Source organism: Symphodus melops (assembly GCF_947650265.1).
Source record: "Symphodus melops genome assembly, chromosome: 8".
NCBI classification, from domain to species: Eukaryota; Metazoa; Chordata; class Actinopteri; order Labriformes; family Labridae; genus Symphodus; species Symphodus melops.
In genome coordinates this window covers 10,826,389-10,853,226 of record NC_136698.1, presented here as the reverse complement: position 1 = coordinate 10,853,226, position 26,838 = coordinate 10,826,389, and the positions used below count along the sequence as shown (strand labels likewise).

Sequence of the window (26,838 nt, the reverse complement as noted above, 5' to 3'; positions counted from 1 at the left end):
TATTTTTCAGGAAAATGTCATTTCTTTATTTCATAAAAAAACATGACTTATTTATGAAGGATTGCAAGAGAAAAGAAACTTAAATGTTTTTGTTTTATTCTCGCAACACTGCCACCTGCTGCTTTCACTGCTTTACACTCTTCCAATCTGGAAAAAAAAAAAACGAATGCTAAAATGTCAGTTGACTTAGACTATTCTTTTTTTTCTTTTTTTATGAAAATAGTATTTCTGAAGGTGTTGTATTTTAACTCTTATGTAATAGATCCACAATTAGAAGTAGATAAACAGTTCTAGGACCTTGTGTTGTGCTTGGTTTCACTTTACCTTCAAGTTAGATTTTTACTATACTGACTAACTCTTTATAAAAATGTCTCTCCCAAACAAGAGATTGAAGAACAATACTACTGGCTATTTATCCAGCTTGTCAGGCCAAACAGGATTCTTTTATGACGCCAGTGTTGTATCCCTCCCAGTTCGCACATAAACTTGAGCCACAATTGGCCAAGTGTAAAAACACTCAATGATTATGCTGCTCAATAGATAATAAAGTTATTAACCTTTAATCTTTTAAACTAATATTTTGCATGTAGACATGTGTTTTTAGCAAATTATTCAGAGAGCTAATTAAAAAACAATAAAGTATAATGGCTCATTTTACCACCCTGCAGGTTAGAGAGACAGGTTTATCTGTCATTTGTACCTCATTAAGGGACCCGAGCTAAGAATAGTCAATACTTTATGGAATAAATCACTCTATGTTCAACCACAGCCTGCAGTCCAAATGACGAGCAATTAAACTACACACACAATAATGACGCCCCCTGGCATCACAACACAAGCACATTTGATTTGGCTTTTAAAATGACTTGGCTTTTGTAAAGGATTTTTTTTGCAGACAGCTCAAGCTGGCCTTTTCATGGCACAATAATTATGGGTTCAGCTGTATAAATTCAGTCATTACCGCATGCTCACCTTTTCCTTTTGAATATGTTTAAATCTAACCGTACTTTCTTGGACAAAGATGGGACATTTATGTGTTAAGAATTGTCCTGAACACTTTAATGAAAAAAAAAAATCTCCATTATTCTCCTAAAGTCTATGCTTTTTAAGTGAACCAATCTCAGATGGATTTCAATTTGACCACAATTTGAGAGGTCTAAAAAAATCAGACTTCATGAAAAAAAATTATTTTGATCCTCTTCCATGGACGGTAAAGGAAGCAAAGGGAATATTTAAATGAAAGGAAAAGTTGAGTTAATATTTGCACGTTATATGACTATGTCAAAGGCTTTGCTTGTCTGCGAACGGATAGATGAGAAAAAGGCATTTTGATACCCCTCACACCAGTGATGAGGAGACAAATACATGACAGTCAGTTAGTCGTGCGGAACAGGAGCCAATCTCTTGCGGTAGAAAGTATTTTGTGTCTGATTTTTAGAGTTTCTATTTAAGAAACAATTAGGAGAAAGCAAGACAGCCTTTCACAAGGCTGCCAATCCATGGTGGCTCCAATGTAACCACACAGTATGCAAAAATCAGGCTTTGTGTAAAAGAGGCTTTATTATCTTACTTGGACTTGAACAATAAGAACATATCAAAATATGACAATGTTGATACCCATTAAATGGAGTTATCATGCTTTAAGTAAATACTAAGATTAAAAAGAATGATAAATACAGTATATTTTGTTAATTAAAGTCTTTAAGCGAATTGTTGACATGTAAAAAAGAGAAAAAAAGGTGTTTTCCGTACTTTTATTTTGAAACAGGAACTGGGAAGCGACGTCGCTATGGTTACCCTAAAAGCCGCAGCACTGTGTGCCTTCTCGATGTCACATTTGAAGTCAAGTTCTCATTTGATTTAGCATGGAGGGGTCGGACACATACCTCATACGACCCAATCATCAGCACAAGTGAGTTGCTCACAGTGGTCTCACAGAACTGCATCCTGGAGAATGTAGTTTTCTGACGATATTTTTTAAAGCTAACTGTTAGCATCTTAAGTTCCTTCAGCTCGTACGATAACTTGACTTTTTGCGTTTGTTTCATTCAAATATGACTTGTGTTTGTTTTGATAACTTGGTTGAGGTTTCAGATAATTGATGTTTGTCAAGATAACATGTTTTGTAGTAAACTAATGGACGTTTCTACTGTTGCTAACATAAGCTGTTAAGATAATGTGATGAAAAGAGAGAACAAAAACGTCTTCATTCATTGGGCCGAAAAGAAGCGTGAAGAAAGCCTACATACAGGTAATTTGAAGGAAACTTGTTTCCTTCTGTTGAATCTTACAGGTTTAAACCAGCCATTGTGAAGGAGTGTATTCGTGAAGTTGTAAGGGAGAGACTGTCTGGGCTGCAGTATGACCCAGATGAAGTACCAGAGTTGTCCAGTTCACTTGCAGACTGTATTAAAGACAAAGTGAAGAGTAAGTGATGCTTAATCCTCCTCAGAATAAGTAGCCATCAAATAACTGTTGTAATTTTTACTGTTCTTTAACATTAATTATTTAAATAACAGGAAAAGTTAGCTGTGACATATATGGGACTGAGAGCCCATGAAGGGTACTCACACTTTGTGTCATTAATCTTGTTATCATAAAGGCAACAAATCAGAATAATTACAGTGTAAACTGAACAGAAAATGTAGCCAGAGGAATGAAGCAGAACATGTTTTTTTTTATTCAGGAGTAGTTAAAAGTGAAATATTCCTATACCTAAATACATTAAACACATTTTGTTTAGCACCGTATCCGTAATTGTCTCTGCATATGTTCAAAGACTTAATGACGGTTCACTTTCCTTCTTTATCAGATGCAGGGTTTGACAGATATAAGCTTGTTGTGCAGGTGGTCATTGGAGAACAACGAGGGCAAGGAGTCAAGTGAGTTGCTGAATGCAGATGACGCATTAGATGACATGAACTTGATGCAAATAACTGGATGTATGTACATTGCAGTTATAGGTTGTTCCAGCTGCAATGCAAGCCAAAAGACTAGTCACACAGTTTTGCTAACATCCCTGTTGTGCTGCAGTTGCATATACCTAAATTTAATTCGACAAAATGCTTTTCACAAAAGAGATCAAGTTGACAGAGTTACACTGAAACTTTTAAATGCACAAAACATTAAGATGATATTTTATATATATACATTTGTAATCCAAATTCAATGAATAAAACTCAGCTTTATTTGCCAGGTATGCTTACACATCGCACATCACGCTAAATGTAAATGGACTTGAACTTGTATAGCGCTTTTCTAGTCTTCTGACTACTCAAAGCGCTTTTACACCGCAGAACACACTTACCCATTCACCATCCAGTAATTAATTCCATTCACGCACATTCATACGCCTCAGATGCAGCAGGGGTAGCAATTCGGGGTTAAGTGTCTTGCCCAAGGACATATCAGACATGTTGCTCACAGGAGCTGGGGATCGAACCCTCGACCTTCCGATTGAGAGAGGACAACTCTACCAACTGAACTACAGCCGCCCGTACAAATTTTGTACTTTTGTACAACATTTAATATTAAACTATGAACAAACAAAAACTACTAAGACTCAATAAGATGCAGTGGATAGGAGTGAAAATATGCTGGTAACATTCATTTATTAAAGTCATTTGATTAATAGCTGACCTTCCTGCATGTAGAATATTCACTCTGATCTAATGCACAGTTCAGTGCACAGTCAGTAAATACTACCTTTGTTGGTGTACAATTTAAATGTAATTTAACAAGAAATGAATCCACAACCTGCAGTATAAGTCACTATCTACCTCCTCTTCTGTCAAGGATGTCTTCAAGGTGTTTGTGGGATGCTGACACAGACAACTATGCAGAGGAAGTTTTCATGAACGTAGGTTTATTTATTTTTTTATTTTTTATTTTTTTATGTTTCTTTTAAAATACAACCTTGCTAACTGGAACTGTTATCCCCCCTCTCTGTAGGACAGCTTGTTCTGTGCAGTGGTCGTTTTTGGAAGCTATTACTACTGAGGTCAAGAGGACGACTGAACGTTCTCTCAGCTAAAGATGAGAGGGGATCTCTCCAATAAGACTGCTCACTGTCAGCCATTTGGATCAATGTTGCGGTGACTGTGGAAGGACTGCAACTTTCCCTCAGCACAGATGACTTCCAGTGGAAGGGGGATGTCGCTTGTGCTGATCAGGATGGCCTGATTTGTGAAGATGATTAAAGATTGACTCCATTTATTGGCTGATCATTGATGACACTTTGACTATAAATGTGACCATTAAAATGTCTTGGAGAATGTGGGAATCATTATATTATATAGTATATTGTATAAAATGTATTTTTTTAATCCCATAATGCAGCTGACTTTTGAATCCATTAGTAAAATAGTTAAGCGGAGCCACATTTGATTTTATTTTACAAGCTGAATTCCTAAAAAGGCAGGGTAACCAGTGATCAAAATATTCAACGTGTTCCATTACTAAAGAGTATCCTTGAAGTCTTTGTGATTCTTTGATATGACAAGCTTTACCTGCACAATACAAAACTACAGCAGCAGTGTAAAGTACCCTGGAGTACTTATAAAGGCAAAAACTAAGTAATGGGAATTGAATGCAAAAGTACTTTGTATTAGCACCACAGTAACAGTTCTGGGCCTGGACTCTGCTGAGCTGGAAGGAGGTGACTGGGGTGGAGGAGGGTTGCGGCGTATGCCTGCAGCTACAGGATGACTGTGGAAGAGAGAGTTTTTAAACTATTGACAGTAAGCCATTGATTGGTAGAGAAAGTTCGTGGAAGAGTCTGGTTGGTTAATTCCAGGATGATACACGCCCATGATCAGCTGCTTGCCAGAGAGAGAGATACAGGTAGTAGTAGGGGTGTGGTTTAAGAATGAACGAAGAGGTGAATGAATGAAAGAATAACACCAGTCTTCCTGTCTGAACTTACGCTGAGCTCCATTAGAGGTCAGTGTTTGTCTGTGATTGTCATGTCTGGGATTAAAGCTATCTGATGTTATAGAACAAATAATTGGCATCTCTATCATGAACAAATCAAACCACTGATGAAACATTTATCTGTATTTGAAATTATTGGGGACAAAACAAATTAAGACAGGGAACATTTGTAAAGAAATATAACAGAAACGGAACAGAAATAGATTAGAGTGAAGAACAGGGATTCCACTTTTACCCAGGCAAATCCTCCAGGATTTATAGCCGTTTTTCCCGCATTATTCTCAGCTGCAGTGACTGACTATTCTTCTGCTAAGAGAGCCACTTTCTGATTGCTGTAAACCTGTTTTCTTTTTCTTTTTCGGACTCTTAGGGCTAGAAAAAATATTTCCTCTCTAACAACAGAGACCAGTCAAAGTTACATCTTACCGTGCTTATCTCTGCTGTGTCAGGTCACAGGGCAGGGCAAGCCACCCACTCCCGTCACAGCTTTTAGCATCCTTGCTATGGTTGGGCAGGTTGGGTTTCGTCAGCTTTGGAGATGTATTTGAAAAATATGGTTTTCCGTTTGAGGTCAACAAATCTTTGTTTTTAGGGATTTTTTTCTCTGCCTCTTACTGTCCATCCACTTGTCTACACTTCACTCTGTGTGTGAGACAGGGCTTGATAAGAATGAGCAGAGGCATTGCTCAGGGCAGCAAAAGGCATAAATCATGCTCACGTTCTGCTGATGTACAACTAGTGTAGATAAATTATGTATATTCCATAAATCAAGTATTTTGTAGGTGTTATGGGTTTTTGAGTAATGGGAAAAACACGTTTGCCTTGTTGCTGACAAAATACCTCCTATTTGAAGTCCGTTCTTTCATATACCCAATTAGTCCTTTCAAGCGTTCCTTTCTAGACTAAAATATATTTAATTTTTAAGAGAAGTCTAGTCTAGTGTGCTCCAACTAGTATCCATCCTTTTTGCTTCAAGGTCACACAAAGAACATAAATCTCAGGTGTAATCCCTGACTTGTACCAGTTGAGTGTGAAGCGTAAAGTCTTCAGCCCGGATGATCAAGATATGTAGTCAAACAGCTTGTATCAACAGTTTATGCATGACGAAACTACAAGCTATTCACAGAAAATGTCTTCACATCAAAGTCCTCCAGCATGAAATTCACCGTGATTGAATGTTTGAACAGTATGCCGTGTGTGTGCTAAACCTCAATACAAGGACAGATAAGGCCCTTAGAAAACGAGGCAGATAGATCCTTTACAATAGGACGTACTCGCTTAAGGAAATCTGTACAGTGGCTAAGACTTGTTGAATTTATGGACATGACGTATAGTTAGGTAAGAAAGAAAGGATGTCGAAGAAAGGCTCAACCTTGGATGAGTCAATATCCCACCTTCTAATGTTCATCATAATGGGAGCTTACCTGCAGAAGCTGAACACAGAGGCTGCAGAAGGTACATCAGAAATGGATAAACATCTGCTGCATGCATCAAGAATGATGTTTATTAGTTATTTAAATATGGCTTCCTGTAGTTTAAATCAACCACATCACCAAAGGATCGTGGTGACCAATTTTTTTGTTCACTGGGAAAAACTTACATATGACGTTTGTCAAACTCACAACACATATTTTTTGATATTTCACACATTTTTATATCCATGAAATACATTTAAAGAGGCAATTAAAACATCCATGCCTTATTCCCAATGGACTGTGAAATTAAAGTGGGGATATTTGTATGTGCTTTGTCCCACTGTTGCAAGACTTGCAAAATGAAATATTTAATTGATAAAAAAAAAAAAAAAGTAAAATGAAAAAGCGATTGGCTTCGTTGGGTCATGCCTTCACAGATGAGGAGGTTGTTAGTTTAAAGACTGCCACACAATTCTTAAACGATGAAACAAGTAGAAGATATGATACAAATATGGCACTCATTTTGTGAAACAACAGGCTTCTCATCAGCCTCCAATGAGCTGACGTTGTTGAAAAGATTTCCTTCCTCTGTTAAGTGAGCACATTGTCTTATTGACTTTATATTCTGAATATCTGCAAATAAAATACATTATTCTTGTTCACTTTGCTGTGTTGTTAGCTTTACTGTCACAACTTCGGTGTCTGTCAGGTCAGGCTTTGTGAGAGCAAATCAATTCTCATTTACCTCTTTTTGAGCGAGGCTTCAGCATTTGCCACCATGATACATAGCCAAATAATCAAATCAAATCAAAACTAAACAGTGATGCATGGAAAGGAGGTTTGATTTTATTTATTTATTTTATTTTATTTTTTATTTATTTTATTTACAGACTTAAATGAAAGCTGTAAAAGTGCTGCTAGACAGGGGTGATTGTGGTTCTGTGTAAATGTGTAAATGTATTTAGCTACTTTCTTTTTAGGAATAAATAGTGAATTGACCTTTTGGCTCCCAAAGTCTCTCAGCAAACTAATGTACAAGTGGTCGTTTATATTATGTCCCGTAATAATAAAAATAATAATAACGTTTTTAGTTGAGAGGCAATACACATGAGGAGCCTTTTGACATCACCAATCAGCTGCAAACATCTCATCAAACTGTTGGTGAAGTTTGATCACAGTCATTTTTTCACATGAAGTCAAGTAACCAGGAATACTGTTAGTGTCTGTATATTTTTCACTTCGACTTTGAGTGTTTTGATGGTCATGTTCAGAAAGTAACTTTCAGGATTAGGCGAGAGGATCCTTAACAAGTGTATTATGACATGTTTGTCTCTTTAAAATGGGTCTTAGTGTCTTGCATCCAGTCTGCTGTGTCTTATTTCTGATCGATTACTGTGGTTAACCACCGACATATAGAGAATAGCATTCTGTGCACTTATCCATGCACTGATTCTGTCTTTGCATAATGTTTGCATGAACATTCTAGCAGTTATTATTACATGGTGGCTTCATATGGGATTCATGTCCTGCATCATTAATTACTTGTGTCATTTGTGCTTGAGTTTTACCTTTTACTGTTCTGCTGTCAGTTTGGGGGACTGCTTTTTGTTTAGACCTGACAGCAGTAGCATGGGCCTCAGGGTGAGATTCAATCACTGTTATAATCTGTCACCCTTTTTCTGGGTTAAGATGGCCGGCATAGGGATTCTGAGAGTGTGTTCTCTGATCACTGTTCATTTAAAGTGATACTATATAGATCTTTGTGGTTTCCATTATGTTTCCTTCTCATTGCAGTAAATTGCTCAAGTGCTGCTCAGTACACTTCCACTTCTCTTCTGGTAGATGAGGGGGAGAATACTTTAGATAATGAAGCAAGTGATCTGAAATGACTTACCTGCAGACATGAAATGTGTCTATCACTATCCTCAGGGTGAAACTCATCAGACACTCTGATAACAACAAGGTTCAATATGATTGTCATATCTCTGCATATATGGCAGATTAGCATCAGAAAATTCAACCCTTAACCCCTTCAGCAAAATCAAAACATGGTCAATTTATCTTAAAATATAATTATATTGCCTTAATATAGCATGTGTTTATTTAAGACTCAAGATAGATTCATGTACGTCATTTGCTGCCTTCATAAGTTAGTGAATTTCATCAACTGTAGTGTTGCACTGATTCCACATTATCAGTGGACTCCATAGAGACTTCTAATTGTTTCATGTGCATCAACGCATACATGCATACATCAACGCTCACTGGACATTTTTTAAATTCTATCTTATTGGTAATTGCTTCTCATATTTGATTTGACTTAAGTACTTGTTATTTTAGTCTTGTGTTTTCTTTTGCACCAATACACCTAACACATTTCTTGTATATGTAAATGTATTTGGCAATAAAAACTGATTCAGAAAAAGCAATTCTGATACTATAATTCTCAAACTTGATAAACTTGAGTTGGTATGGGTTTCTTTTTTAATAAATTTGCAAAAAATTCTACATTTCTGTTTTTTTCTGTCAAGTTTGGGGTGTTGAGTGTACATTAATGAAAAACGAAATGAACTTTTTGATTTTAGCAAATGGCTAATAGTGAGAAGTTTAAAGGGGTCTGAATACTTTTCGTATACCCACTGTACATTCCTGGGGCAAAATGGCAATGCATAAACTTTTAATAACTGAAATCGTTGTACATCATGTCCATCATTCTGACAGGAATCAACACAGACTGCCTGTAAAACTAAGCAGACATCTTATAAATTACAAGAATTACCTTAGATGAGTTTGGATTAATGGATGAAGTATTGAAGCTTTGACCGTGAGACATGCTCTTTCAATCAATCTTTATTTGTATAGCGTCAACTCGTCAATTCAATTCCAAAAGGAGCTATTTCAATAATTAACAAAAAAAAATCAACAAAGACATTGGTCACTGAACACATCAGAAACCCAATGGCAAATATATTTACTGCCTCACTAGGTTTGTTGTCTGTTGTCTCAGTGTGCCCATTATGGCTTGTGAAGGGTGTGTGGGCACCTCCTGAATGCTGAAATGGTAACTTGAATTAATCACTTAATTCAATTCAAGCTACTTTATTAATGCCTCCCGGGGCAATTTGTGAAATGAGCTTCTCCCAGGTCGCACAGGAAGTGTGAGCACCTTCTGGGTACCCACTCCCACCTTGTTTAAATCAAATTGGCCTTTATCTACTTGATTATTCCTTCAGAGACATTACACTGTCTGGTTGACAATAACAAAGCTTTGGAGGCCCTGTTTTACTTGCACTGTTTATAATTTGCCATGCTCATTGTTTGACACATTGTTCTCAGTGTCAGCTGAGTACAAATACATTTTTAAAATGAGGATTTGACGGATCAAATTCTCGATTTCCTCTGGTTTTTCTTTCAGTAAAATTTTAATTTTGATAGACTCAGAAATGTTTTGTATTTGAATAAACAGATTCTTTTTTAATCTCTGTGTGCAGTTTGTTTCACAGCAGCTCTTTACATTTTAATTCTGTTTTCCTGTTTGTGCACATAATCACTGCACGTGCTGACTGTCATGTGTTTGACCCTCGGAAAGCAGCGATTGTGATGACTTCTGCAAACTATTATGCTCTGCTCTCTCCTCCACATCGTCTACCTTAAAGAGATTTAAAAATGTCAGCACCATTTATGTCCTCCTCAAGGTTATTGAACCATCTGCTATTCTTATCAGAGGCATTAAGAATGATTTTTAAATTCATGTATGGATCTACACAGTTTCCATGTTCTGAGCCTTTTACACACACTCCTGAAATCAAATGTGCATATTACGAAGTTTATTAATCGAAGGGGCTGTATAAAAATGTCGTGCTTCAGCAGCTTTGGTCTCATGAGTACTCAAAATGTAAACCAGATGAAGCCTTCACTTGTTTTTGCACAATCTCTCCATGTGTCACTGCACATCAACCTCATATGATTTGACTTTGAGAGTTATGCATCTCTTAACTTTGGATATGTTTGCAAATGTGATGCATTTGGGGAAGTAATGTTTACTTTGTATGCAATAAAAAAACGCATTACGGCTAACGCTGTGAATGTTGGACTCCAAAGTGGGTTACTGCAAATCTGCATCTGCGTTTCAGTTTTTTCAAAGATTATTGTTGCAGCAAAATAAAGAAAATAGTCCTCGAAATTCACACCCCGTCAGTCCCACTAACAGATCAATATTTCAACAACCGAATCCTTTTCAAAACTCTGAAAATGAAGCTAATGAAAAAAGGATTTGAAAAGTGAGTGCCACTTTTCATCCATCCTCGGCTTAAATTTGAAACAGATTATTTGTATGATTGAAACTTGACAGTATGATTTTATACCATTTCATATGGAAAAATATATAGTTCAATAAGCAATGTAATCAAACTCCCTCTCTGTATTCAGCTCTGATAAAGTCACAACAGGATATAGACCAATGCAGCACATGCAGTGCTTATTTCCTGACTGGCTTATGATTATTGTAATTAGGGATACTCTCTTGATATTTATGATGAGAAATGTGTCTCCTACCTCACTCACTTATTAATGCTATTTAAAATAATGAATGGTCCACCTAGAAGTTATGGTGAATGACTGCTATGGCAGGGGTCTTCGTTACAGGAATGAATTGAGAGGCCAGAGTCAGATGTCACAAATGTATAGCACCATTGCAACAACATATGAATCTCACTCCTTAATAACAACAACAACAATGTTGTAAAGTAAATGTGTTTACATCCTGTCATTTCTTCATTCATATGGAACTCGGAGGGCAAGGCTTGACTCCTGGTGAATGGGAGCATGTGGGAGCATCTCTGCAATTATTCATTCTAACTTCATGATGTGATTAGTTTACATCCATTTATGGAGTCTGAAAGCAGAAATAGGGGTCAGCAAGTTAGCAGAGGAAACAACTGTGTTAGATGTGTGTTACAGAAAAAATCCTTTGGGATGAAAGATAAATTAAAACCCTTTTGAGGGTTATAAGATGTAATGATCATCCAGTTCACACACACAGGCATACAAATGAACTACAGCCAGAATCAAAGATGGAGTGTGACTAATTCCAAATTGAAAGGTGATAGAAATTCTTGATGAATAATTAACATTGTATCACACTAGAACAATAAAAGCAAGTAATCCTCAGTCCCTCCTTAAGAAAAAAACAGGGATCATTAACAGAAGTCATGCTTGTTTACTCTTTTTAAATGTACATGTACTGTACATTCTTCAGTCTGTGACCATAACCTATTCTGTATCTGTAGTAGACCTAAAAGGCACTGTACTTCTGTATTATTAATTTCACATTAAAGTTCACATTTCAAATTTTAGAAATACATGTTTGATGTCCTTGTGGATATGAAACAGAACAAATGTAAAAAAGTATGATTTTAAATTACCCCCCCCCCTCAAAAAAACAAACAAACGACAGGACAGGGCGTATGCAAACGGACGAGAAACAGCACAGTGTGACAAGACAAGCCCAAACAACTTTTAACTTTGAATTCATTTAGACAGTACCGGTATTTGGTTTCTAAAGCATCATTTGATGACTGTCAGTATTAGAGACATTTGGAGTCAACTTGTGATTTTCCAGTATCTCTAAGAGTGCCTTTATGTGATAAGGAAATAAACACCCTCAAAGAGTTTAACTGATCATGTTATACTTGGCATTCTTTGTTTGATTTTTCTGTTGGGTGACATTTTCTAAAGAATAAGAGTTTGAAAGATCTTATTACAAAGCTCTCTATATATATTTTTTCACATTATGAGAAAGAGTTATCCAAAGAAATCACGTCTCTTTTTTGGTCAGACACTAACAAAAGCACAAAAATAAATTACACTTGACATTACCTAGTCATAGATGGAAGCCAGGTGAATTTGTGTCATTTCAGAATGCATGAATTCTCTCTTACGGGACAGTAGCTGAATGTAATTCCAATCAGTAACATGGGCACCCATTTACCACTGAAACGATTCAACAGGAGAGGACACCAGACACCAAAACAACATCAAAACATCCAGTTTACTCTTTAGAATAAATCACTCAGTTTTGACGATTGGCAAAATGACCTTATTGTGTTTATTAAGGGGTTTTATACCAAGTCCATGGCATTATCTCATGCTGTGTGCGTGATTCTGTATATACGGTGGTAACTCCTTGGTCTTGCAACTCAAGCTGTTTTGTGATGCTGTTCCTTTGAATATGCAGTCTGTTGGTACAGGAGTGGATCTGACATGCAACGCACACGTCTGGTGGATGTTCTTGGTTGGAGTTTTGACTAAATTAAACCTGCACTACATTAAGTTTAACCTATTTCCTAAAGCTATAATTGCAGATGGCAGTCTCCATTAACAGATAGTGTGAGTGTATTTTCATTATGTTTGCCCCCACTCTTGATATTAATGCTGGGCACATTTTAGTGGCAGGCCAGTGTTTCTACAGAAAGCTACTACTGGCACACACGGCAGGTCGGTCTCTTGTATGAAATTTCTTGCTGATACTGTACAAACAGAGAAAGAACAAATTAAGTGTGCATCATCACTGCTCTGTTTATCAGAAATTATAAACTGGTCATGTGTGAACTTTGGGGGTAATGTTTGTTTCTTAAATCAGTATGAGGTGTCATATGAATAATTAATAAACCTAAACATTTAATGCCATGTAAATGTCCGAAGAACTTGACTGTCTAACTCTGTTTGTGTTATACTCAGTGTTTTCTGTATGTATGTTCTTTGGTAGGAATTGTGTGTTTGGACAGAAATGGTGTTGTGAAAAAGAATAATATTAATTAATTTAATAATATTAAATATTAAAATTAAGGTCTAAAGTCTACCCTGAACCGAAACTGACTTTAGACATTGTATAAGTTTAAGGAGTATAGCACATTTAGTACATGGGGGAAAGAAAAACAGTTGTATTTGACATGATAATTCAACCTCAAAAAGGTCCAGTAGTAACAAGCTAATGGGGGAAACTGCTGATTTTCTCATGGTGCTTTTACAATGGACAAGGACAGGTGTCCAATTAAATGGCCTAATTGAGCTGGCACTGTAGCTTACTGTGCATATAAATGCAAACATATGATTGTGGCACCTTACATTCAGTGTGCCCTATTTTCCTGTGGGGTATTGTCCCCATGTCTCCTGGCTAAATGCTATTTTTCTGCACATTTCGGTTTTGTTTTCTTCTTCTATTGCTGTTTGTGAAAACCGTTTTACAGCAGGGTTGTGCTCCTCCAGATGGGTTCAACTAAGAGAAGGGTGTTTGCATTCACAATCTACTGATGGACTCTGCTGGGAGTTGTGCTCATGCATTCATGAGGCCTTATTTCCAATCTTCACCGTGCCCCTGGCGTGAGCTAGTGTGAGATGATCACTACAGTTGCTGTTATTTTGATAACAAATATTGAAGTGGTCTCCAATGTTGCTCCTAAGATTATCACAATCCCTATCATTCCAGCTGGTTCAAGAGTTACAAGCCTCTGGTGCCATTCAACTCATTTATGTCTTGCTGTTTCATTCCAAACACGTTATACCAATTTCACCAACTTCCTACATAAAGTCAGCTGGATTTATAGGATTAAACAGGAAAAAGAATAGGATAGAATTAGGCTTTAGTATACAAGTTCACCGTGTGATGTGAGATTTTCTTAGCAGGAAGAAAACAAACTATGTCTTTTCATAATTTTTTTACTGATACATAAACCCTTTTGGTTCTTGCAAGGTCTTCACATAAATAACATTTGTCTTTTGTTTTTATGTATGTGGAAAGCATTACTTTGACTATTTTCAAAGAAGAGTGAGATATGTTTCTTGAGAAGTAAATTGAGATCATTTGAGATTGAGATCAAGTGCTGTCATTTTGTAGCTTGTAATTATTTTGTACACTACTGTGTGCTATTATATGAAGATGAACGCCATTTATGTATGAGAGGTATTGAGGTGTAGACACCAAAAATATTTTGGTGAACAAAACCCAGAGATTTTCTGTGTCTTTTTAGAGCAGACTAACACGAAGAGAGGAGATACTGACTATTCCTGGATGATGGGATGAAGTTAAGCCGACACATGGAAGATGAATTATTTTTAATGACTGGTTGCCTGAAAGACAATGTGGTGATAGGAAGGTGATTATCTGTTCAATCAAATGAATAAAAGACAGAATGACAGGAATGGAAGATGGACTGCAACTATAAAGCACTTTGAGTAGTCTGCACCTGCCCCCTCCTCCCAAGAGTTGATATTCAGGCAGGTTGCCATGTCATCAACACTCAAGCTTCAGTGTTAATATTGTTAATGGCTACTTCACTTCAACTACATGACCGCTTGGTTATTTCATTTTTAACAGAATTTTGATTAAAAGGAGTCTTCAAACCTCAGTGAGCAGAATGTGCAATTCAAAGCTCTGACAAGGCAATCACACTGAGCTGCAGCCTTGACTGAAGTGTCCCCATTATTCATCCACCAACAGTGATTGTATGCCATTTTGAATTGAATTGACATATGTATATATGTAATATGTATAAAATACAACCATATTTGCTGCACACAAACATTTACAGTTAAAAAAAATTAAGAAGACATTCATACAGCGATACAAATCAATGAATTAACTAGATGACAAGCTTGCACATCTTATTATAATAATGTAATGATCATATGGCTCTGGGCTTTAACAATATTCTTAAATAGGTACATTATAAACATTAAGACTCAGAAAGATAAAGACAGCCTAAGCTTGGAGTGATGAATTATTATAAATGAATATAACTGATGTGCTTAAGTGAAGCCTATTGTGACAGTCCTATACGTGTTAAATGCACGAGAGTGAGTCAGGTCGTTAGTTTCTCCAGAAGTAAACTACAACACAAAAGAAAATGTGAAAATGGACAGATTACTGTCATACCAAAGGTTTATATTAAGAAGTACAAGCGATTCACTAAATAATGAATGCTGACGTACTGCACCCCCCCCCAAGTGAGCTTAATTTTTCATGATTAGCCAGTTGTGAGCCAATTTATTCAGAAAAAATATTTCATAGTAATGTGATGTTTTTATTTATTTTTTATTAAACCTTTATTGAGATAGTCTTTTACATAACATATAAGCAGTTTGTCGTAACATTTTGTAACATGACTGCCGTGAAAAAGTTTGGTCATCTTTGAGAACTTTTACAATTTTCATGTAACCAGTCAGGACAGTAACTTCTCATGTCAGCACTGGTAGTTCAGATATAACATTGATTTTCTTTAATGTCATTACTTTTTGGACAATGGATAACACTTCAGCACAAGGTACACTGCCAACAATAAAAGCATTAACACAGTTAGCTATACTGTAAACGTTAAGACACACTGCTGGAATATGTAAACAGGGATGTGCATTGGCAGAACATAACAGTATCTTATACTGAGTTTGTCATCAGAGGACAATACACGTGATGTGAGTACATGAAATTTACAATACAAATGATAATTCTATGTAAATAATCCCTCTACACAGTGTGTGGCTCCTAACAGCATGAACAATAAGAGCAGTTGAATAAAGTCAAGTAAATAAAAAAGACATTCACTTTTCTACAATCATATATCAAGCCATTTTTTTTTTAATTGGACCCTTTATGGTCCAAAGAATAAACATTGAGATTTGACTGTTAAAAAACACCAGCATGAGTACCATACACTTACTGCATGCCACCAACAATGTATACATTTAAAATAGTTTTAAACATTAGCATCTGTTGATCAACCTATTTCCCTCAAATAAAATATATCTGCATTTGTAAACTGCATTGTCGACATTTAAACTTATTTTACCAAATTAAATGAAGCAATTTAAAAGAAAAAAAAAACCTGTACATGGAACAACACATGTTTTTCAAGCTGGCAAAGATATCATTCTCGTTTTTAAAAAACGTATGCCTTTACATCGTTATGTGTTTTTCTGAAATAAGAATAACGTCTTGAAAAGCAGCATGGTAACACGCTGCAGTCTGGCAGCGTTAGCAGAAGATTGTCGCTGGTTGTCTGCACTCCTTAAACTCTGGCTATTTATGTATTTAGCTGATGCACCTACTCAAAGTGGTTGGAGATGAAAGTTGATGGTTATAGTTGCTCAGAGTGAGTCACCAAGCCATATCACAACATACAGTATCCCCTTTAACATCATCTTTTCTTCAATTTAAATGCTGGTCTCATCTTTCATCCTGACCTCCGCTTCTTCTGCCTCGGCTTCGACAACAGCTGCTCCATTGCCATGCGGGACATCACTTAGGGTACTGCGGAGCGTCACTCGTGTCACGCTGAGTGAGTGTTTCCTAGGAGTGTTGTGATGTTGCCGGTGACACATGACCTCCTTGAACATTTCTCTAAAGCGTGTGGACATGAGGTTGTAGAGGATGGGGTTTACTGCTGAGCTGAGATAGAAAAACACTCCTGAAATGATGTGCACATACTCAAAGATTTCCAGGTGGTTGTCAGTCCAGTCGCTGATGAAACTCCACATGAGGCGGTCTGTGTGAAACGGCGCCCAACAGATTCCGAAAACCACCACTAAAATGACTGGAAAAAAGAGGGGAAGGGACAGTTAATGCTTTTTGAGAAAATGTTAACAGCGGTACATTAATGCATGATGCCAAAATGCTCTGCTCTTCATCAAGGGCTTATTTTGAAGCTTTGTAATACTGATATTAGGAAACTATTTTAATTTTAATCTTTAATTTGCACATTAGTGTGAAAAATAAATAAATTAAAAGCTACTGTGAGGAGTTTTAGCTGGAAATGACTGAAGGAATACTAATGCCTCCTTGTGATCAACCAAAGAAAAGGAGACCATCAGGAAAAAAGAATGATTAAAACATTTTTAAATAATTATTTCCAAAGATTGAAACTGCCTGCTGCTGAAGAAGGCTACATTTGCACCTCTCATTCAAATTCAAATTAATTGTACTTTTGCTAGAGGAGGCATTTATGGTTCTACACTTATAGAAGAAATGCAGAACAGATATGTAAACCTGCGCTTTGTGTTGCTTTAAATAAATAAATGGATTCTTATTGTTTCACATATTTAGTAAGCTGATAAGGAGTAATATCAAACAGACATCTCAACCTATGTAGACAAGAATTAGAGAATATAGTAATTAATGGCGTAGCATGTCATTTAGGGAAGGTATGGATGATTAGCTTCAAACAGTTGACAGCACTCTGTCAGCGTTTATTACTGTCTTTTATCACCATCTGTTCGATCTAAAAAAATCCATGTTTAATAAGGTAGAAAGTGATTCATATGATCTGCACAAACTGTATGGAGTCACCTTTCATTACCATATAAAATAGTGGAGAATCTTTCCCTATAAACTGCTGTCAGGATGAAAGCCTAAAAAAACAAAGGACATCTATATCTATTTGGTACGTTTCCAGGAAAAAAAAAAACACTGCCATTTGAGAAGGGCAAGAAATTCTTCTTTGTAAAAGTGTGGCGGAGTGCTAATTAGCTTACATAAGCTCGGTAAGCAAACGTTAGTACAGGGTCACTGTAGGTTGTCACAATCAATCAGTTTTCCAGGGCAGTTATGTCAGTTAAAAGTCACTTGTATTTTTCTCATGTTAACATTATATCTGAAGGCAGGTTTTCTTTTGTTGCCACAGCAGGAACAACACAGGGTCTAATAGCATAAATCCACAATCTCAGGTAGTCTTCTTTAGAGCACGGGTCATGCATCTACATTTGTGCGAGGTCCACCTCGTTCTTGACAGACACTGTAAAGGTCGGATGTTCAAATACACATTTTGGTCAAAACAACTTGTCATTATTTAAACGTTTTATTTTCTTCTTAAATGTATGTATATTTTGGCCTTCAACAGTGAGAATATCTCAAATATTTATACTGCAGCCAGCCACAAGGGGGCAGTTGAAATGTTTTGGCATCATATTTGTGGGGCTGTCAGGGTGTCCATCGCTGGGCTTGACACTTTTATGCTGTTTTGTGATTGGTGGAAAACCAATACAGGAAACTGTTTTTTGATGTGAATCTCAGGCAGGCAAAATGTCAGAAACTTCACACAAAAACAAGACCAAAAGTTTAAAAATGTGCGACTTAAACATGAAATTATTGTTGTGGAAATAAATGACTGATCCCCTGTAACCCCCTTGCTAATATTGCTTGTACCTTTTAGTGTGGAGATCATATGCACTTTTGTAGCAGTGTACTGTGTTACTGGTTATGCTCACCTTTGTGGTTGAAAATTCCCAGCGACATAAAGTGCAGGGGGCTTTTTCTATTGATTTTATTTATTAGTTTATAAAGCACAACAGGGCCCTGCACCAGACTACCTTTCAGAAATGATTTTAGTTTATAAATCAGCTCGGCGCCTCAGGTCCTCGGGTTCTTTTCTTTGAGTTGTTCCACAGAGCAGAATTTAAACATATGGAGATGCTGCATTCTGCTTTTTACGCTCTGAGACTTTGGAACCATATTCTATACAATCTACGCTAAGCACATTGAGATTCTTACACGCAATCTAAAATTTCTCATTTATTCATTGTAACTTTTTTGTAGGTCTTATTAATTTTATGGCTACTTATTTACTGCTTCATTGAGTTGCCACTTGCTGGCTTAACCCAAGTCTGGCTGCAAGTTTTATCTTTTTTGGCCGGTTTTGTCATGGTTTGGTTTCGTTTAGGTCATATTTCAGAATTTTGAGTTCTGTTTTATTTATCCCCTTGTGTTTTTTCCATCTTACTGTGTTTCCTCGTATCCTTCTATGTTGTCTTTATTATTGTTGCCTGTTTTACTTGTGCATTAAGGTTTCTTAGTTCAGTCTTTAGCGTTTCCTGAGTTTTTAGTTGTGTTTCTGATCTTCAGTGTTTTCATGTTTACTGTGTAGCTTTCTGTGTTCCCATGCCTCTCTGGTTTCCCTCTGTGTTGATCTGGTTTAGGTGGTGTTGTCATTGTTTGGTTTTACTTTTTACTTGTTCTCAAGTGTTCTGGTCTTGTGTTCTTTGTTCCTTGTGTTTCCTGCCTGTGTGACTGCCCTGATTGTCCTCACCTGTCATTAGTCTCACCTGTGTCTAATTACCTCATGTCTATTTAGTCTCTGTCTTTGTTACCCTCTGTGTCAGTTCATTGTCTTTTGTGGTTGTGTAGTCGTAGTTTTGCAGTATTTGTTTTGCTTAAAAAAGAGTTGGATGGTGCAATGTCTGGACTTAATGGATATTCCATCACTGCTCGAAGTGATTTTGTGTTATCTGAGGACCTTATTAGGCATCAGGTTTAAGTTGCAACATATTCACCATTTTGAGGAGAAGGATAAAAGATGAAGAAGGGTTGGATACTCACACAACATTTTTGTGACCTGTCGGCGGCGGGCCTTCTGTTGTTGTGTTCGTACATTACAGAAGCTGTCTTGTGCGAAGCCTGATTCTGCCTGCAGCGCTTGACGCATCTTCTCCTGCTTCAGCTGTAGCCCAATGAGCATGTAGAGAACACTGATGGTGAGCATGGGTATGATGAAAAATAACAAGGTAGTCACCTGGATGGTCAGGTTGTATATCCAGTGTGGTTTGACCAGAGTACAGATTGCAGAGTCAGGGATCTCAAAGTTAGTATTCCCATCGAAGCCAATGGAGCGACCGTAAAGCTTGATGATCCCATGCAGACTGGTGTTAGGTAAAGAACACAACACTGAAACCCCCCACACTACAAGAATGACCCTCTTGGCATGGGTGCGGGTCACAACATACTTTGCACGCAGAGGGTGTACAACTGCAATGTAGCGCTCAACACTAAGAGCTGTCACGTTGAGTATTGATGCTAAGCAAACAGTCTCAAACAGAAATGTTTTAAAGTAGCATCCCCCCTGCCCCAGGAGGAACGGGTAGTTCTGCCACAGCTCGTACAGCTCCAATGGCATGCCGAGCAGCAGTACCAGCAGGTCTGACACCGCCAGGCTGAACAAGTAGTAGTTTGTTGGTATCCACATCACTTTGTTGCGTGCAATGACAGTGCATGTTAGGACATTCCCAACAACACCAACCACAAAGATGAAAAAGTAGGTGAGGAAGACGGGGAGGAACACAGACGACCGCCGAGGCCCCAGACATTTTTCCAAGTACTCCTCCACTTTTAGACAAGCATCAACATCCATGTGGCTGTTGTTCACACCAGAGGTCAGATTTGGATAGTTTCCCCCTTGGGGACAAAGCCACTCGCCTGTCTCAGCCATTAAATCGTAAGAGCAGTTGTAAGAAGCTGACATCTTGCTGAAGGTGACAGTCTGGCTATCTGTAAAAGGAAAGATAAAAAAGAGATCAGTTTTGATATTAACATTAACATTTACTTCATTGATTCCGCAAGGGGAAATTAGGCGTTTACTTTTCGATAATCATACTACACACACATAAGCTGAAATATGCACATGCACAAAGGATCCTATGGACATGCACTAATGGAGAGAAGTCAGAGTAATGGGGGTGCCCCTGGCAGCTGATTCAGTGCCCAGAAAGTGGTCTAACACCTCTCCAGCTCCCAGAGCAATCTCCATATATGGTCTGCACTGGGAACCGACTACCTTCCGGAGCCTGGCTCACAATGTACTATTTTCCCTGATAGTATGAAAGTTGGATTGGCACGACTGGTACGACTGAATCCTTTATGATGAATTACCAGAATTTACGATTTATGTGCTTACACCATGTGACCCAATTGTGGGGCACGACCTGATAGCTCACACTATACGAGTGAAATCGGGACAGAGTGTTGACAATTGTCAATAAAGTGTTATTTGAAAACTCCAACGGACTGCAGGGGACAGCGAGAATTAGAAGTTACATAATATTATGATAATATTGATCTCCGATGATCTCTGAGCAGATCAGGGATTTTAACTTGGATTGGAACTTTGTACCACTCACACTACAAGACAATCTGGGCAGATAATTGGTTCCGAGCAGCCTTGAGTCGGGAGCAACCCTGCTATTGGAAGGAAGAATCGTATCTGAAATCGGCCCAATTATTCTGCAGTGTGAGCCAGGGGTAAGAGTTTAACTTGATCCCTCGTCTTGTTTTTTACTAGTTAGCAATATGAATGCATGCATCACCATTTTTTAAATTAATAAGGCTAATTAAACTGAATGAATCATAATATTCTGGGGGGTTTTTTCCAGATCATTTACTTTCCAGAATTCTGCACTTGTATTTTCTCCCATACTCTTAAAATAAATGTTTCATGCTACTGTACAGGCACCTATATCAATCAAAGCATCTCCACAAATCCAGTAGCAACCTTTTACCCAGCAGCACATTGAGGACAATCAAACTTAACAATAGCTGATGATCACTGTGAAAAATCCTCAGAACTGAAAGGCCAGTTTTCTCTTGAGTTGGGTGTAAAAATAACATCTTTTTAATGGAACTGAATATTGGACCGATTGGTAAGGGACACAAATTCAAATAAATGCTAATTTTGGCCAAAGTCAGCATTAAAAAAACAGTTAATGCAGGTTTAAAAATGTGTAATAAACATACAGTTTTATTTATGCAAAGGTTCAGTTGAGTGTTCATTATCATTTTTGGCAACAAAAAAGATTTCATTATCATTTTTGGCAACAAAAAAGATGACCCAGAGAAAAGTGGGCATTGTCTGTTTTTTTTGTTCTTTTATAAGCTCGGAGGGTGAAGATCTGTGCTTTAAATGACAGAAGTAAGTCTGTGACACATGACTTAATGAATAAGACAGTCACTATTCTTGGTCTTTTTTCCAGTAGGAAGATACTTTCAAATATATGCACTGTACTGTTAGTACTCAAAGCACTGTGTAAATGTAAATGGCAAGAGGTGAAGGGTATTAAGTTAAGTTAAGTTAAGTAAGTCATTTCAATTATTTATCGAAGGCAAATTCACATCAAACTAAGACTAATTAAGCCCTGGTAGATAACCTTAGTACTATGATGAAACTTTTCTATGTGGAATAACATTGTACAATGCTGTGATATCTCTCATGGATATCAAATGAATCTTATTAGCAAAATGTTGTTTGTCTTCACCAACCACATCTTGCTTTTGTCTCTTTCCCGAGCATTTAGTTACCTCAGAGTCCACTGCTAGGTTTTGACAGTGTCTTGGTGTAATTTTTTGCAAAATCACGTGAATTGATGGCCTTCTATCCCTCTAAAAGATTAAATGCTTGTTCGAGTACATTGTGCATATAAACATGATGATTTTATTTATCTTATTCATTGATTTCACGCAGTCCCTTGGAATAGGATTATTGTGCATGTTCATAGTGAATGCAAAATATTGTGTAGCGTACAGTCCTACCTTAAAGTTGCTTAGTCTTCACCAGCTGTACTTCTTCAAAAGGTCAGTTTATCATTTTTTTTTTTTTTTGGCAGGGGGGGGGGGGGTATGTGATAGACTATTAGCAGGGAGCATGTTGCCAGGCAACAGGTGAATACTTTGGAACGTTAACGTTCCATGCCAATCCTTCCCCCGGCACATAATGTCCATAACAAGGTAGGTTTACTTCTGTTTCTTACAGATAAAAGCACATGAGAGATCATGTACTTCTAAGTATGCTTTCGAGATACTGATCATTTGATTTGCTCAAACTCATGTACAGTAAGTATTTGTACTAAGCTAAGCTAATAGATTATATTTACCCAAAATACATTAAAGTGCGTTAACTTTGTTTAATCAACCAAAAAGGCAAACAAACACAAATCCAGAACATATATAACTATTTCTTCAACGGCACGTTTATATTATTAATTATGACATGCTTGTGCTGCTCTTTGACAACATTATTCTGTAGGTCTTAAACCAGTGACCTCTCTAACCCACTGTCAATTGCTTGTTACTTACAGTGGCAGGAACAAGATGTGCGGGCGAAGTCCTTAAGAATATCAGAGAGCAGGAATTAACGTTAATTGCTTTAGAAGTTACATTTGAAGCGTTAAAAATTGTTCATGATTATATTCCAGGCACAACGACAGGTCATGATACATTTGTATACATTAGAGTCAGCAAACGCTGACTTAAATGACTATTGATGGTGAACAGGAATAAAACAACAGTATTTTTTTTTTTAAATATACCATTAAAGGTATGGACTGGAGACAGTTGTCTGCTCCATCAAGATGCATTAAGTATATTCTGGCTAAAGCCCTCAATCTGCACATAAAGTGAGGAGGAAGTACCAGTTCTGGGACGTGCTGTCACTGTACTGTACCAGCACATCAACAGCTTTACAATAAATTCCACACAATGAATACTAGAAACCATTCCCATGTGGCCTCTGAGTGCAGCCACCAATGTGCCATAATTGCTCCTTTTGTCTGCAGAATTTTTATACCACAGCTCCGGATGTCCATCACGGCACATGCTACTTGTCTATCATACTAATGAGATGCAGTAAAAACATCCGTGTGTATACTTATGCTGTAATAAAGATCAGAGACAGTTTCAAAGTTGCAACAGATTCAAGGTTTGTAGCTGTGATGCACTCGCATACATTGGGGATGCTGAGATTTAGGTGTGATGATCCAACAGCATTAATCTGGATTGCATTCCAGACATAACATTATGAAGGGTGATCTTATATAGGTCTACATAGGCTAACAGTTAATGTCCCTCCGCGTATACATCTTAGTTACACAATTCAATGTTTAGAAAAGAGGACAGCTTTAAGGAAATGGAGAGGGGAATCGCATAAAATTCCATACAGGTCCAGTATACTGTTAAGCTAGCAAACAAAGTTACACAACATTGGCCGAGTGATTTCATCCTGATTAATTGATTATATCTGGCTTGTTAATCACGGTTAGCTAACGTTGGCGTAAATTCAAAAGCTGGACAGACGGATGTTAAATATTAAATATTATTACATTAATGATATTATTAATATTCAAAGGGAAAATGGGACAGTATTTACAGCGAAACAGAAAGTCACAGAGTATTAACTAAAGATGGCATCCATTTTGCAAAACAAGAGGTATGTTATTAGTTATAAGTATTGATGCATGTGTCCTGTCTAGTCAACTCAGTGACACAAAGAACACTGGCCGAATATTTTACTGAACTGTGATTGTAATGACCCAGTACATAACAAACACAGACAGACAGACAGACAGACAGACAGACAGACAGACAGACATTCAAAACACACAGAGATTCATGGATTTATAGATAGATAGAAGATAATCCTAACCACACATTTTATTCTTGTGCACATGCGAAAATAACGTGTTCCAGTTTGTGCATTGGTGTCAACCTGACACTGTTTCTCCACAATGGTTTAAAATGTCACAATGTGTGGGACTACATTTTTTAATTTGGTGAACAGGTTATTGTTTGGTATAGAAGAATTGTACAAAATAAATGTTTTAAAGAATAAAAGAGACCCTGTCTTCATTTATGTCTTCATGTCCTTAACACTGGAGACATTCTGTTTCATAACTACCATTTTTCTGTACTAACAGGCAGCACCTTTCTTGACTTCATTTGATATTTTCACTCTACCCTCGCATTTTTTTTACTGGCCACTTAATTTCTTAAAAAGCATGATGAAGTTAAAAGCAGAGCAAAGTCTAGAAGAGCCATGCATACTGAAATGTTATTCCCTCACTCTTCTCCAGATTCTGAACTCTAATTTAATTTCATTGGTTTTAGTACCCCTACAATCCAGTTTGGCTTAGCTTTGCAGTAACCTTAGGTTTAAAGACATCACTTAGTTAAATGAAGATGACAGATGCAAACTCTAGTCTTTGTCTTTAGCCGAGATAAAAAAAAAATACATACGAAATAAACAAAATGTTAAGTAAGATTGCCATTATAATCAATTTAAACATACTGTAACTCATAGAGGTTACATTTCACAGATTGTTCGCTTTACTTTTTTTTTTTTTTTTTTACCACAAAATTAAAAAACTGAGATTTCAAATTTACAAAAGTCTTCATTAAAAGAAAGTACAGAAAGGCACAGTAATACAGTATTTAGGTGACTAATTCAGTTTATTACTTGGTAATATCCATTCAGTTAGTCATCACCTACATTCACTTTGCTTTCCTAGGCACACTAACTGTGCCTGTGAAAGCCAAGCCAGCCATTAAATCACAATAGATAATTGATGAAAAAATGATAGAGCTTTGTCCCCAAAATCATCATATTTGATTTTCAAAGAACATACATCTTCTTACCTCTAATAAGATCCCTTGTTGTTATTCCCAAATATTAGTGTCTTTAGCAGATTGTGAACCATGTGCTGCTCTCTCAGTCCACTCTCCTCCCAGTCTGTCGCTCTCTCCTTAAGCACGCGCACAGTCACACACATACATCCAGTATCCACACACGAACACTGTCTTACCATGTCATCCTCCCTCTTTTCAATCCTCTTTATGTACCACACATTCATGTGTATTTATATTGTAAAGGTAGTTTGGAAATCGTACTCTCAATTTGTTTTAGTTTGCTTCTATATTAATTCAAGGACAAGTACTCCAGTGCAGTAAAGTATTTAACTTTACTGCGCTGGACTTTGGCCTTTCTATAAAGAGAAGAGCTTCCATCTAATTCTGTTCCACCTATAAGATGCTGAATAGAAAAGTTAATGTAGTTATTGAATAACTCTGATAACATATGCAACTACTTTGCTATGTGTTGTAAAAGTAAAATGACCAGAACACATAGTTACAGGCTTACAACACTGGGGATAAATATGAATCTTTGACAGATTCTTGCTTCTAGGCTGTCAATTAATTAACAGATACGTTTGGATGCTATTTGTTCACAATGATTATCATGACCCACATGTAAAATAAAAATGCCTGTGCAGCATGCAATTAATCAAGGCACCATTTGATTTTAGATTTATTGATTGGCTACTATAAGGAAAAGGGCCATAAAAAGGAAGTGCAGTTGCAGCAGGTTTCCAACTGTAGGCTACATGCTGTGCCTGCTAGTAAGACACAGCTGCTGATGCTGTCCCTGTAAGGAATATACAAAGTGGGTTGGCAAAGTGCCTTCCCATCCAAAGGTTTTACATATGGCACATTTTCTGCTGAAGAATTATTTTTCAAACTTTCTGTCAATGATTTCCAGGTGTAATGTGGCCAAGCAGAGCTCACCTACATACACTTAGCTTTGCCAAGACATAAACTATATAGAATAAGTCAGACATTTACATTTAAAACAATTTTTTTTTAGTTTCATTCAAAAGGACCCATAATAGAGCCGATACAACTGAGGATTGAAGGATAAAAGTTTGCTATTTAATCCTTTTCCTACATGTTGTTAATAGAAATCTGACTCCTCTAAATAATTACCTCAAATCTCTCTGCGCATTCTTTTGATGGGATGAGAGGAATGACTGAAGACGTCTCTTTCAGTTTAACAGAATTTATTAACCCGATGAATCAAGAATACAAGTTACAGAGTCTCTGGGTTCAACACTACGTGTCCCTGACGACAGA

The 26,838-nt window shown here is 37.1% G+C and overlaps 2 protein-coding genes across 3 annotated transcripts; one reads left to right on the top strand and one right to left on the bottom strand.

Annotated features, from left to right (window-relative positions):
* Positions 1–1,791: 1,791 nt before the first annotated feature.
* Positions 1,792–4,475, top strand: dynlt2b (dynein light chain Tctex-type 2B). 2 transcript variants are annotated; one of them, XM_079351000.1, is made up of 5 exons: positions 1,792–1,912; positions 2,294–2,427; positions 2,813–2,882; positions 3,796–3,859; positions 3,957–4,475. In XM_079351000.1, exons 1-5 carry the CDS (start codon positions 1,866–1,868, stop codon positions 4,056–4,058), a joined length of 417 nt encoding a protein of 138 aa, XP_079207126.1. In that variant the 5' UTR covers positions 1,792–1,865; the 3' UTR covers positions 4,059–4,475. The 2 variants fall into 2 exon arrangements, with proteins under 2 accessions (XP_079207126.1, XP_079207127.1); XM_079351001.1 differs by having other exon boundaries at positions 1,793–1,912; positions 3,952–4,283.
* Positions 4,476–15,431: 10,956 nt separating this feature from the next.
* On the bottom strand, positions 15,432–25,716 carry nmur1a (neuromedin U receptor 1a). The gene is made up of 3 exons (XM_079351037.1): positions 25,567–25,716; positions 19,711–20,655; positions 15,432–16,933 (listed from the first exon to the last, which is right to left on the bottom strand). Exons 2-3 carry the CDS (start codon positions 20,627–20,629, stop codon positions 16,554–16,556), a joined length of 1,299 nt encoding a protein of 432 aa, XP_079207163.1. The 5' UTR covers positions 20,630–20,655; positions 25,567–25,716; the 3' UTR covers positions 15,432–16,553.
* Between the last annotated feature and the right edge of the window lie 1,122 nt (positions 25,717–26,838).